The sequence below is a fragment of the Dipodomys spectabilis genome, unplaced genomic scaffold (assembly GCF_019054845.1).
Source record: "Dipodomys spectabilis isolate Male_0828 unplaced genomic scaffold, ASM1905484v1 ptg000411l, whole genome shotgun sequence".
NCBI classification, from domain to species: domain Eukaryota; kingdom Metazoa; phylum Chordata; class Mammalia; order Rodentia; family Heteromyidae; genus Dipodomys; species Dipodomys spectabilis.
Window position 1 is genome coordinate 1553475 of NW_024871088.1, and position 14887 is coordinate 1568361.

Here is a 14887-nt window from a genome sequence, read left to right on the forward strand (position 1 = left end):
ATGGAAAACAAAATCTTAGTTCTTTAGTGATATAATGTAAGCTACAAATGTGAACAATACATACTTCTTATTTTTGGCTTTGGTGTGTCTGTGTGTCTGTGTCTGTGACAGTCCTGGGACTTGAGCTCAGCTATTTTGCTCTAGGCTGGTGCTCTACTGCTTGAGCCACAACTCCAGGATTTTTGGTGGTTAGTTGGAGATAAGAGTCTCAAAGACTTTGCTGCTGGGGCTGTCTTTGAATTGCAGTCTTCAAATCTCAGCTTCTTGAGTAGCTAGGTTTACAGTCATGAAGCACCAGTGCTTGGCTTTGCTGGTTATTTTAAAGATGAAGTCTACCAGACTTTCTGCCCAGGGTTGCCTCAAACTTTGATCCTCTGGATCTCAGCCTCTTGAATAATAGACCAGTGTTTTAGTGTAGCTTCATATATGATGTTTGCCCCTTACTCATGTCATTAGCATTTTAAACATGTCAGCACTCTTATTTATGTTTCTTTTTGTATTTTGCCCATAGTTAATCAAATAATTTCTTCCTAGCCATTCAAAAAGTACTTCTTTGAACTAAATATTAACATTTATATATTTTTTGAAATATATACATATAATATAGTATGTATAGAGAAGTTGGGTGGCTTTCATTTGAAATACTTTGTTATTCATGACAAAAATATCAGTTTTCTAAAATGTGTTCTTTAACCTTATACTGTAATAAAATACAATCTTATAATTAATAGGAAATTGGAGAGACAAGTATTTTTAGCTAGAAACAGGAGTAACCATTTTTATGGATTTTCTTTTAGGTTGACACCGTCCGAATTGTACATATTCATTCTGTCATCATCTTACGACGTTCTGATAAGAGGAAGGATCGAGTAGAAATTTCTCCAGAGCAGCTGTCTGCAGCCTCAACAGAGGCGGAGATATCCTTATCAATCAACATGTGCTCTGGGGCTTGTGGGCTAAATTGATCTTATTACTGTAGTCACTCTGCTTTACATGGCCACTCTCTTTACACTGACTTGACAGTCACTCTTTCACATATTTTCTTTCAGATGCTTCTTTCCTAATTTTCATATTTACTCTTTAGATCCAGTACTTTGGTTAATCAGAGTTTCTCATCCTCTTTCCCAGTGGATTTTTCAGGAAAATTAGTAACTTTTGACACTTGTGCCCTTAAACATTAAGAGGTTCTCATGTGGGGGATGAAGAAGATCTGGACTGAACGTTTGTGGGGAGGGCTGAGCCCTGTAGGCAAAGAGCATGTAGACAACTTCTGGGAAGAGTTTGCATCCTTGAAAGTTAGCAAATGAAATACTGTGTAAACATGTACTGAATAAGGAGGCAGAGGAGGTATAAAAAACAGAGCCCTTTGATGTCAACATGAGTCTGCTGAGTCTGTGCTACCTCAGTAGACTGCTTCCTGTAAGAGTGCCTGGCCTCACGTCGCCCTGCTTGAGAGCCCACTACAGTTCCACAATCAAAGTTCCAGGGCTAAATACTGTGAAAATGAGCTCTGTGAAGAGTTCCATTAACCTTACTCTGTATTCCTTGTTCCTCCCCTCACCATTCTTTTCTGTTCCTTCTTCCAGTTTTCCTAATTCTAGGCCATTTACTATCTTGGTCTCTGTCTTTTGAAGGGATTGGGTTTTGAGACTTACCCTCAAAACTATACTGGTGAGAACTGAATACGCTATTCTGTAGTAAATATAACTGAAGAATTGTTGACATGCTTCCACTAATCAGAACTTCATACCTCATCCAATGCAAGTTAAATTGCACCAGTGCTTTTAGTTAATCTGTTGTACTTTTTAAAGTTTATACTGTTCTTATTTACTGCCTATTTCTAAAAATTACTTTTTAGGAATCTATAGGTCCATTTGATCATAAATTCCCACTATTGAATTTAACATTTGGTTGCTGACAGTTCATTGTTACAAAGCAATAACACAGCTAGATACTAATGGCTTATATCTGTAATCCCAGCTACTCAGGATACTGAGATCTCAGGATCTAAGGATCACAGTTCAAAGCCAGCCTGGGAAGTAAGGCCCATGAGGCTATTTTATCTCTATAATCAAGCACCAAAAAAAAATCCCGGGGGCTGGAAAGTTGGCTCAGTGGTAGATTGCTTGCCTCGCATGCATGAGGCCCTGGGTTTTATTCCTCAGCACCACATAAGCAGAAAAAAAAGCTGGAAGTGGCGCTGTGCCTCAAGTGGTAGAGCGCTAGTCTTGAGCTGAAGAGCTGACGGACTGTGCCCAGACCCAGAGTTCAGCTCCCATGACTGACAAAAAAAAAAATTCTGGAACTGGAGCTGTGGCTCAGGTGGTAGAGTGGTAGCATTTAGCAGAAAAGCTCAGGGACAGTGCTCAGGCCCTGAGTTCAAGCCCTGGGACCAACACACAGACACACAGGCCCTGAGGTCAAGCCCTAGGACCAACACACACACACACACACACACACACGCACACACACGCACACACACGCACACACATGCACACACACACACACACACACAGGCCCTGAGGTCAAGCCCTAGGACCAGCACATACACATGCATGCGTGGAAAGCAGTAGCGTATGTACTATATAATGACATCTGTTATTTTTTTCATCATCAGAACATGATTTTAGAATTTATAAGCTGAATTCTTCATACACATTTAGAGTATTTCTTCTCATTCAGATCTGTTAAATACTTTCTCTAAGAAAATTTGGACTTTATAGTCTTTCCTTTGAAATGAAGAAAGATGGAATCTTTTGGCTTATGTATACATTCTTTTTAATAGTTACTATAAATATAATTTATTGATTATATATCCATAATATATGAAGTATACATTTTGTATCTTGTTTTATTTAAAAAAATTTTTACTTTGAGATATTTGTAACGGAAAAGTCTCTGGCCTTAACCCAGTTTTGGCTGAAGTTTGCCTGTTTTATAATTATGGTAACAATTAGGAAAGTAGGCAGTTGACACAGATAGGGTATATGTAGTTGTGTGCTATTTTGTCAAGTGTACATACATGAACTTCCCTCACATTGAAGATACAAGATTGTTCCATTACTGAAAACTCACCTTTCCACTTCCTTTCCCTAGTCATTATTTACTTCTTCCCCACCACTTTACCGCTTGCCAACCACTAATCTGTTCATCTCCTTTAAAAGTTTGGATTTCATTGCTGCATTGTATCCCTGACAGATTTTTTTTTTTTTTTAATTTTAGCCCCTAGGTATTTCTGTATCCTGAGTTGGATCCAAGAGCTGTGTTCTGGGAAGCTGTTGAGTTAGTTGGAAACATGGTCCATGCTTTTGAGTTTGACTTTTGAGGATAAGCAGTATGGACCAGAGCAGCTGGTAATGTAGATTTTTCACACTACTAAGACAACAGTCTTCTGAGCAGTAGCAAAATTCCCCATTTCGTGAGATTGTCTTTCCTGGCTGGCAGACTGTTGCAGTTACCTACCATCCTCTTGAAGTCTCTAGCCCAGGCCTTAGGTAGTTCTCTCACATGATTGCGCTCATCAGTAGTCTGCTGATGAGTAGTCTCCAGTGGGAACTATTGGGAATGTCCAAGGTTTGCCTCAACCTTTGCAACTGTCCTCTCTGGTCCTGGGCCTCAAAACCAGCAAATCTGGACTCAGTAACCTTTCTGAACTGTTGAGATGGTCTGGCTGGCTCTGTTTCAGTTTCCCTTCCCTGCTCATGTGTGGGCTGGATGTCCTCTCCAAGACTCACCAGATTTATTTCCCTTCCCTGCTCATGTGTGGGCTGGATGTCCTCTCCAAGACTCACCAGATTTATTTCCCACCTATTGGCTTTCTTTGAATGATGACTATTGTTTTGAAGATTGTTGCTTGGTATATATTGTTCAGTTTCTTTGTTTTCAGTCTTGACCAGAAACAGAAAGCCCATTCATTGGTATTTCATTGTGATAATTTCATCGACACAGTGCACTTTGAATAAGTACACTCCCTCTTTTGTATTCCTTCCTGTATATATACACACACACATATGTAATGTTACCCCATTCGTTTTCCCTGTACTTTCTCTTCCTCCTCCCTCTGGCTGATTCCCATCATCACTGTCATTTAGATCTAGATTCCACATATGAGCAAAAACATGTGCTAGTCGATTTTTTTGAGCTTGAGTCATCTTGTTCAACATGATGATACCCTGTTCTATCCACTCTCCTGCAAGTGATATTTTTTTAATCCATTTATCAGCTGTTGGCCACCTAGGCTATTGCCAATAATGTTAAGATAAATATATGTATACTAGTTGTATTTCATATGTTAATTTGCTTTCCTTCCTATATATACCCAGTAGTTGTATAGCAGTTGTGTAGCATGAGGTCGTAGTTTCTAAATGACTCTCCACACTGACTTTCATAGTGGTTACGCTAGTTTGCACTCCTACCAGGAGTTAATTTTCTTTCCCCTACAATCTCACAGGCATTGTTGTTTTCTTGATGATTGCCATTCTGACTGAGGGGTAGGGAGTAACATTGAATCTTAATCTAAAGACTGTTTTGGTCTGCATTTCCTTTATGGGTAAGGATGTTAATATTTCTTCATGTATTTATTTGCCTTTTGTCTGTATAATTCTTTTCCTACTTACTAGTTGGATTAGTTATACATTTCTAATTAATTTTTTTGAGCACTTTGTATATTCTGGAAATTACCCTTCCTCCTTAAATAGCTAGCAGAGGTTTTCTCCCATTCTTGGGTTGTCTCTTAATTCTGGTAATTGTTTCCTATTGTGTACAGAAGTTGTGTGTGTGGGTGTGTATGTATGTGTGTGTGTGCATGCACACGCGTGCACAGGTCCTAGAGCTTAACCATTTTTGCTCAAGACTAGAGCTCTACCTCTTGAGCCCCACCTGCATTTCTGGCTTTTCTTTGGTAGTTAATTGGAGATAAAAGTGTCATACACTTACCTGCCCAGACAGGCTTTGAACCACAATTCTCAGATCTCAGCCTCCTGAGTAGCTAGGATTACAAGCTTGAGCCAATAACACCCAGTGTATAGATTTTTAATTTGATTTTCTGAGAAATTACTATCCTTTCAGAAATTAATTATCTATATTTATATCTTCTAGTATTTTCCTATAGAAGTTTCAGATTTTTTTTCTTTTTTTAAAAATTTACTTTATCGTTATTTTAAAGATGATGTACAGAGAGATTATAGCTACATGAGTCAGGCAATAAGTACATTTCCTTTTTACAGTGTCTTCCCTTCCCTCACTCTCTCCCAGTCAAAGTTTCAGATCTTAACATTGAGATCTTTGATCCACTTTAAACTGGCTTTTATACAGTTTGAGAAATAGGGGCTTAGTTTCAGCCTTCTGACTACAGATAACCAGTTTTCCCAGCACTCTTTGTTTCCAGTATGTTTTTGACTTCTTTGTCAAAACTAAGATGACTGTAGCTTTACAGATTTATTTTCAGGTGTTCTGTTGATCTTGTATGCTTTTGTGTCAGTGCCATGCTCTTTTTGTTGCAGTGGCTCTGTACCACAGTTTGAATTCTGATATTATTATACTTCTAGCCTTGCTCTTTTTTCTCAGTATTACTTCTGGTATTCAGAGTCTTTTATGTTTCCATATATATTTTAGCAGTGAGTTGACTATTTAAATGAAGGATGACATTGGGAATTTGATGGGAATTGTATTGAATCTGTTGATTTTGTTAGTAATATAGCAATTTTTATCTTAATTGTGCTAATAGATGAACAAGGGAAGACTTTTCATTGTCTACTGTGTCCTTCAATTTCTTCTTTCAATTTCTTCCTCTAACATTATTAGCCGTTTGAGGTATTTTTTTTCAGTCTTTTATGAGTAGGATTATTTTTCTGACCTACCTACCTATCTTCCTTTCTTCCTTTTATCCTTCCTTCCTTCCTTCCTTCCTTCTTTTTTTTTTTTTTTTTTTGGAATTTTGGAGTTTTTATTTAGTGTTACCGGACTGCAGAAGGCCAATTACAAAGATCTGCAGCCCTGAACAGAGCTTGCACTGAGCTTTTATTTATTTTCTTTTTTTCTTTTCTTTTTTAAATTTTTTATTGTGATTAAGTGATTACATAATTTCCCAAGTTTCACAGTATTGTGGGATCGTGATGCTCAGTTAAAGTCACAAACACATTCTAACTTTCCTGGAGCAAATTGTCTATCACGGTCTATAACATTTATGATTTCTATGAGCTTTGCGATACAGTTATTTCTTCCACATTGGGTGGTATGTACATTTCTTTTGTTTTGCATAGCATCAGCTGTTCCCTCTTTCCCATTTGTTCCCTCCCTCCCATCACTGCCTTTACGTTGCTTAGTTCATTTTGGTCAATGTCCTGTGCAGCTAATGGGTCCCACTGTTGTATGTTTTTCCCTGATTCCCTCTAGTTCTGTGTCGTCTTCCTGGTTCCCCTCTGGTGTACACATATATACCATATATGTGATCAGCAGCATGGGGTTATTTAGAAGTGGTTCAACCGGATGAATGGAAGTTCTTTGTTTCTTAAGTCCTGTTAAATTTGTCGTATCACCTAACATTTTGGATTTAACATCCACTTATCAGGGAGACCATGTACCGTTTGTCTCTTTGTTCTTGGCTTACCTTGCTCAACATGATTTCTTCTAGCTCCATCCATTTCCCTGCAAATGCCATTATTTTGTCCTTTCTAATGACTGCATAATATTCCATTGTGTAAAGATACCACAATTTTTGGATTCATTCATCTGTGATGGGATCTGGGTTGTTTCCATATCCTAGCTATTGTGAACAGTGCTTCAATAAACATGGAGGTGCATGTGTCCTTATATACTGGTTCCTGTTGTTCAGGATAGATGCCTAGAAGTGGTATCACTGGGTCATAAGGGAGGTCAATATTTAGCTTTCTGAGGACCCTCCAGACTGCTTTCCTAAGTGGTTGTATAAGTGTACATTTCTCCGCATCCCCTCCAGCATTTGTCATTGGCTGACTTGAGGATGTGGGCCATTCTGACTGGGGTAAGGTGGTATCTCAGGATTGTCTTTATTTGCATTTCCTTCACAGCCAGAGATGGTGAACTTTTCCTCATGTGTTTCTTTGCCATTTTTATCTCTTCTGAGAAGTCTCTCTTTAGTTCCCTTGCCCATTTAGTAATTGGTTTGTTAGGTTTGGGAGGGATTAGTTTCTTGAGTTCCCTGTATATACTGGATATTAACCCCTTGTCTGATATATTGCTGGTAAATATTTTTTCCCAATTAGTTGGTTGTCTTTCTAGCTTGGTTGCGATAGCTTTAGCTATGCAGAAGCTTTTTATTTTAAAGTAGTCCCATTTGTCGAGTCTCTCTCCAATTTGTTATGACCCTGGGACTCTGTTCAGGAAGTTCCTTCCTGTGCCTATAAGTTCAAGTGTCTTTCCTACTCTGTCCTGCAGTAGTTTCAGAGATTCAGGTTTAATGTTAAGGTCTTTAATCCATTTTGAGTTGATGTTGGTGCATGGTGATAGGCTGGGGTCCACTTTTAGTCTTCTGCATGTGGCCGCCCAGTTTTCCCAGCACCAGTGGTTGAAGAGGCTGTGTTTCTTCCATTGTATGTCTTTGGCTCCTTTGTCAAATATCAGATGACCGTAGGCATGTGGATTTATTTCTGGATCTTCTATTCCATTGGTCTTCGGGTCTGTTTTTGTGCCAGTATTATGCTATCTTTGTTATTATAGCTCTATAGTAGAGTTTGAAGTTCGGCATGGATATCCCTCCCATGTTGTCTTTATTCCCTAGAATTGTTTTGGCTATTCTAGGTCTTTTGTTGTTCCATATGAATTTTTGGACTGTTTTCTGTATTTCAGAGAGGTACGTCATTGGGATTTTAATAGGAATTGCATTGAATTTGTAGAATGTCTGCCTATCCAAGAGCATGGGAGGTCTTTCCATTTCCTAGTGTCTTCTGTAATTTCTTTCTTTAACTTTTTATAGTTTTCATTAAGTAGTTCTTTTACATCTTTGGTTAGGTTAATTCCTAAATATTTTATTTTTTGGGAGGTTATTGTGAATGGGGTTGCTTACTTTATTTCCCTTTCTGCTTGTACATTGTCAGTGTTCCAGGAAGGCAACTGATTTTTGTGGGTTGATTTTGTATCCTGCTACTTTGCCGAAGTGATTTATGATTTCTAAGAGTTTGGGGATGGAGTTTTTGGGATCGTGAAGGTATAGTATCATGTCATCTGCAAAAAGGGATAGTTTAACTTCTTCTTTCCCTATGCAGATCCCTTTAATGTCTTTTTCTTGCCTTATTGCCCTGGTTAAGGGTTCTAGGACTATATTGAAGAGGAGTGGAGACAGTGGGCATCCTTGCCTTGTTCCTGATTTTAGGAGAATTGGTTGTAGCTTGTCCCCATTAAGTATAATATTGGCTGTTGGTCAGTCATAAATGGCTTTTATTGTTTTAAGAAATGTTCCTTCTATTCCTGTTTTCTCCAGAGCTTTTAGCATTAATGAATGTTGAATTATCAAAGGCCTTTTCTTCATCTGTGGAGATAATCATGTGATTCTTGACCTTGGCTCTGTTGATGTGTTGGATTACATTTGACTTACGTATGTTAAAGCATCCTTGCATCTCTGGGATGAAGCCTACCTGGTTGTAGTGTATGATTTTTTTATGTGTTTCTGGATTCTGTTAGCTAGAATCTTGTTAAGGATCTTTGCATCTGTGTTCATCAAGGAATTTGGCCTGCAATTCTCTTTTTTGGTTGGGTCTTTGCCTGGTTTGGGGATGAGTGTGATATTGGTATCGTTGAATGAGTTTGGGATAGCTCCCTCCTTCTCTGTTGTCTGAAGAGCTTGAGGAGTATGGGTATTAGTTCTTCTTTAAAGGTCTTATAGAACTCTGCTCTGAATCCATCTGGTCCTGGGCTTTTTTTTGTTGGAAGACTTCTGATTGCTTCCTGTATCTCGTTGTAGGATATTGGCTCATTTAATTGATTTACTTCTTCTTTGCTCCGTTTGGGCAACTTAAATTTCTCTAAAAATGCATCCACTTCTGCCAGGTTTTCTTTCTTTTGAGAGTATAACTTCTGAAATAGTCCGTTAAAATTGTTTGGATATCTTGGTTACGTGTTGTGATTTTTCCCATGGCATCCCTAATCCTGTTGATACGGGTTTCCTCTCTTCTTTTTTTAATTAATCTTGCCAATGGTCCATCAATTTTATTTATTTTTTCAAAGAACCAGCTTTTTGTTTGGTTAATTCTGGCTATGATTCTCTGATTCTCTAATTCATTAATCTCTGCTCTTAGTTTGGTTATCTGGCTCCGTCTAGTAACTTTAGGTTCCATTTTTTCATGTTTTTCTAGCTGTTTTAATTGCAATATGAGATTATTTACTTGGTCTGTTTCTATTTTCTTGATGTGGGCATTCAGGGCAATAAATTTGCCCCTCAGGACTGCTTTTGCTGTGTCCCACAAGTTTCTTTGCAAGGTGTTTTCATTTTCATTGAGTTGTAGGAAATTTTTAATTTCTTCTTTGATCTCTTCCGTTACCCAAGCATTGTTTAGAAGTGTGCTGATCAATTTCCATGTATTTGAGTAATTTCTGCGGTATGCTTTGTTATTGAGAACTAGCTTGATTCCACTGTGGTCAGATAGGATACGGGGGATTGTGTCGATCCCCTTGTTTTTGCTTAAGGTCTTGGCATGAACTATGATATGGTCTGTTTTTGAGAAAGTTCCATGAGCTGCTGAGAAGAATGTGTTCTGTGTTGTTTTAGGGTGAAATACTCGGTAGATGTCAGTTAATTCCACTTAAAGTATGGCCTCACTTAATTCGGTAGCTTCTTTGCCAATCCTCTGGTTGGTAGACCTGTCCTTTGGTGAGAGTGGGGTGTTAAAGTCTCCTAGTATTATCATATTGGGATCTATTTTATTCTGTAAGTTTGAGAGTATTTGCTTAACATATCTGGGTGCACCAATGTTTGGGTAATATAAGTTGATGAGGGTAATGTCCTTCTCTTGGATTATTCCCTGTATTAATATGTAGTGTCCGTCCTTGTCTTTTTGTATTGATTTTAATGAAAAGTTTATTTTATCAGATATCAGGATGGCTACACCTGCTTTCTTATTGGAGGCATTTGATTGGTAGATCCTTTTCCAACCCTTCACTCTGAGTTTGTATGTTTGGCTGAGAAGTGGGTCTCCTGAAGGCAACAGATGGATGGGTCATGTTTTCTGATCCAATCTGCAGTTCTTTTTCTTTTGATTGGCAAATTAAGCCTGTTAATATTAAGAGATAGTATAGAGAGATGCATTGTGGTCCCTGTCATTCCCTGTTTTCCTCAGTTTTTCTTCTTTCCTTTCCTCCTGTGCTTGCTCAGTTAGACTTCAATTAATGCCTGTCTGGGTGCAGGTCCCTGTTCCTGGTTGCTTTCTTCAGGTTGTGTTCCCCCTCTTAGTATTCTTTGTAATGCTGGCTTAATGTTTATTTGTTCATTTAGTTTTTCTTTGCTATTAAAAATTTTTAGTTCTCCATCGAATGTGAATGATAGCTTTGCCGGGTATATCAGTCTGGACTGGCAGTTATTGGTTCTCAGGGCTCGAATCGTACTTTCCCAGGCCTTTCTTGCATTCAGTGTTTGTGTGGAGAGATCTGCAGTGATTCTAATTTTTTCCCATTGTAGTATAGCTCCTTCATTTTTTTTTTTTTTTTTGGTCCGGTTGTGGGGCCTGAACTCAGCCTGGGTGCTATCCCTCAGCTCTTCAGCTCAAGGCTAGCGCTCTACCACTTGAGCCATAGAGCCACTTCTGGCTTTTTTTTCTTTTTGCTTATGTGGTGCTGAGGAATTGAACCCCGGGCCTCATGCATGCAAGGCAAGCACTCTACCACTGAGCCACCTTCCCAGCCCGCTCCTTCTTCATTTTTTGCTGCATGCAAGATTGTTTCCTTATTATTCAGATCTATCATTTTTACTATAATGTGTCTAGAAGTGTTTCTCCTGGGATCTTGCTTGTTAGGTGTTCTATATGCTTCTGTTATGTAGGTAAGATGTTCTTTTTTGAGATGGGGAAAATTTTCACCAATTATCTTGTTGAATAGGTGTTGCATTCCTTGCATTCCCTTGCTTTGATATTCCTCACCTTCATCCACTCCAATTATACGAAGGTTAAATTTCTTGGCACTATCTGCTTGCTCTTGAATTTCCCTTTGGCATAATTTAAGTGATTTTTCCGTATCTGTCATTTTTTGGTCCAGTTGGTGTATTCTGTCTTCTGTATCTGACACTCTACATTCCATTTCATTCACCCTGTTAACTGTGGCTTCCATTGTGGTTTGCATGGAGGAAATGGACTCCTTTATGGATTCGATGTTGGTTCTCAAAGTACTGCTCTCACCTCTTAAGGAGGTATGTACTGCCTCTATTTTGGCACCTATCTCACTTCTTAGTTACGTGTGTGCTGCCTCTATTTTTGCGTGTACCTCTTGTTTGAGATCCTGCATCTCTTTGGATAGTTCGTCCCTGTGTTCTTTATATTTCTGGTCTATTTCTCGCTTTATTTTTTGAGTCATTGCCTCCAGCATCCCTTGGATGTAGCTTTTGTCTTCCATTCCTGCTTTGTTCCCACTGGGGCTCTCCCCTGATTGGCTGCTGGCTTTTGGGGATCGTTCACTATCCTGGGTGTTGATAAACCTTGTAATTTTTCTCTGTGATTTTTGCATGAGGGTTTAGGGATTATTGGAGCTAATCTGAAATTTTGTTTTGGTCAGTAGGTGTCTGTCTTTGCTTGGTTGCTGTTCCTGTATTGGTAGAGAGAGTCTGTACGTGATCTGGGTTCTGTTGGGGGCCGACCTCCAGCTGCTGGTCTGACCCACATAGGGTTCTCAGCTCTCTGCTGTAGATCACTGGCAGTTCCCGCCTTTGGAAGGGTTGAGCAGCCTAGACTGCTCCTGTTTGCTCCTACAGGTGTTCTTGGCAAGATCGGATGTGTTGGATGCATGCACTCTCCCAGATGCTGGAGTCTGCTATGGGCTCCTGATGGTTTTTCTTTGGCCAGTTGTGGGCTTGAACTCTGGTCCTGGGCGCTGCCCCTCAGCTCTTCAGCTCAAGGCTGGCACCCTACCATTTGAACCACAGTACCACTTCTGGCCCTTTCTGCTTATGTGGTGCTGAGGAATCAGATCTAGGGCCTCATACCCAAGACAAGCACTCTACTGCTGAGCCACCTTACAAGCCTGAGCTCCTGACTATTATCAGGTGCTGGCGGCCTGTGTTGTCCAATTCCAGCCTAGAATATATGGGTCGGGTTCTGGTGGGGTTTGGGCTTCTCTTGTCCTGAGCCCCCGGGTCTTTTGCTGTCACAGGCGTGCTTCCTAGAGGGTGCAGTTCCCTGTTTCCCCTCCCCCTCTGCTGAGGTGTATGCTCAGCTTCTGACTTCAGTTGGGAGGAGTTGGTTGTGTTGCTCTGGCGCTGGATCCCCAGGCCTGGTCTCGGCCCCCCCGCCTGGGGCACACCGGTTGGGCCTGTGCTGCTGTGTATACCGCCTAGGTTATGCAGCCTGGGGTACACAGGTGTCTTGACCTAGGGGCACTGTTCCTGGCTTGGGCGTTTAAGCTCCCTTCCAGGGACACTTTTGTTCTAGCCTGGCCAGCTGAGTGTGCTCCGCGGGCTGGTGGAGCTCTGGAACAGTTCCCAGTTTTAGTGGGGCCTGTGGTCCAGGTATTGGAGTAGGGAGTCTGAGTCAGGGTCTGGGGATTCCCACTAGCTCTGGTCTTCCTTGAGGGATATACTGTCCCTTGCGGGTTACTCTCCCTGGAGCTAGTTGTTTCTGTGTAATATAGGTTGTCGGATGCCGTTGCAATCAGAATTCAGTTGGGGTGGTTGCGGGCTGGGCTGAGCTGTGGTGGCTCTGTGTGATTCTCTTCTGTCTCTGCCTCAGTTGATGCTGTCGGTACTGGCGAGGTGGGCCTTCGGCCTCTGCCCGAGGGATGGGGGCGGGGCCTCCGTGCAGGTTCAGAGCGCTGGGGTTTGTGTCTATGCTCTCAGGATCAGCACTAGTTCCCTGAAGGTCTTCTGCTCTGGTATTCTGTGGGTGCCCCGTGTAGCTCTGGGGCTCCCGCTGGGGGGCCGAGTTCCTGGCTGGGAGGTTTCTCCGTCGCGATCGGTGGGTCTGACACAGGTACCTCAGGCAGCTTTTGCGCGGGTGATCTGCAAACAGCCCTATGTGCCTCTGGGACTCCGGCAGCCTCCGTGCAGGTTCTGAGCACTGGGGTTTGTCTCTGTTTGCACTCTCCGGACCCGTGCCAGTTCCTTGCAGGTCTTCTGCTCTGGTGTTCTGTGGGTATCCCGTGTAGCTCTGGGGTTCCCTCCGTGGGGTCGAGTGGCTTTGGCAGGATGGAGCCTCTCTGCTTAGATGGAGAGTGAGTGGTGGGGGTGGCATCTTTGCACAGACTCCCGGCTCGGAGGGAGGTTTCTCTGTTCGACTTGATCAGCGGGTCTGACACCGGTACCTCAGGCGGCTTCTGCGTGGGTGATCTGCAGGCAGCCCCCTGTGTCTCTGGGACTCTGGCAGCCCCCACTGGGCAGGCTGGCTACTGCCGGCAGCCAGTGAAGGTTGGGGGAGGGGTCCTCGCACTTCTCTGTTCTGAAATTCTTCTTTTTCTCTTTTTCTTTTTTGTTTTTTTCCCACCTCCTGTTTTTCTCTGGGTGTTCGTCTTTTTGTTGTTGTCGGTCTCTTGGGGAGATTAAGCGTTGGAACTCAAACTCTCTTTTTGGTTGGGGAGAGCTATGGCGTTTCCCTACTGCCCCGTCGCCATCTTGGTCCCCTCTCCCTTCCTTCCTTCTTGATAGCACTATGGTTTAACTCATGTCCTAGTATTTGCTAGGCATGCACTATACTTCTGAGGCATGTTTCAGTGGTTTATTTTTATGCTAACTTCTCATTAACACCTAGGTCTTGGGTGGCTCAGAATAGTGCCTGAGCCACACTCTGTTACATTCAGCTTCTCAGAGTTGATAGGATCATAGGTGCACAGCCCCAGGTCCAGCTTCCCTGCACTGAGAGTCTCAAGGACTTTAATTTTTGTCTTTGATCACTGATTATCTTCAACCTGTTCCATTCTATTAAGGCTTTCAACTGAGGGTTTTTGTTTTGTTTTTGTGCCAGTACTAGGGCTTGAACTTAGTTAGGATCTGGGAGCTGCCCCTTAGATTTTTCACTCATGGCTGGCAATCTACCAATTGAGCCATGCCTCTACTTCTGGCTTTTTGGTGGGTAATTTCAGATAGGAGTCTCATGGACTTTCATGCTTGGCTGGTTTGAGTTGCAGTCCTCAGATCTTAGCTTCCCGACTATCTAGAATTACAAGTGTGAGCTGACTTACTGAACTTTTTATTCCCACTTTATTTTCCTTCAAAATTTCTATGCCCTTATTGAATTCCTCCATTGCTTGCATTGTCTCCCTTATTTCATTCAACTGTTTATTTTGGTTTTCTTTGAGTTCATTCAGATGTCTATTTGAATTCTCTTTGAGTTCATTTAGCTTTTTATGTACTCTGAAGTTATTCAGCTGCTTATACATGTAGGCTTTATTCATCATTCTTACTGTACTTTTGAGTTCATTGCTTAAAGTTTCATCTTTGCTGTTGTTCAAGTCCTCTACTGGAATGGTTGAACTTAAGAAGAGATATGCTGCCTTGTTTGCTCATATTACTTGTGCTTCTCCATTAGTATTTATACATCTGAGGCCAAGTCATTGTTTGGAAGCTTTAATTGCCTCGTAGTCTTTCCGTTGAAATAATCTAAATACTCAGGAGGACTGTGTAGTATCCAGGTTGGGTGGTATTTCTTACCACTGGACTGGCTGTGTGTGGCTCAGTCACCAAGCATTTGCCTCATGCTCAGGGCGTCAGCACTGGTCAGATGGA

The 14887-nt window shown here is 41.4% G+C and overlaps 1 protein-coding gene across 3 annotated transcripts in view; it reads left to right on the forward strand.

Annotated features, from left to right (window-relative positions):
- Brcc3 (BRCA1/BRCA2-containing complex subunit 3) overlaps positions 1 to 14887 on the forward strand; it is a 44421-nt gene that overhangs the window by 6498 nt on the left and 23036 nt on the right. For all 3 annotated transcript variants that reach the window (XM_042667535.1, XM_042667534.1, XM_042667536.1), the window contains one exon: positions 798 to 917. In XM_042667535.1, coding sequence (XP_042523469.1) covers positions 798 to 917 — 120 coding nt within the window. The remainder of the gene's footprint in view (positions 1 to 797; positions 918 to 14887) is intronic.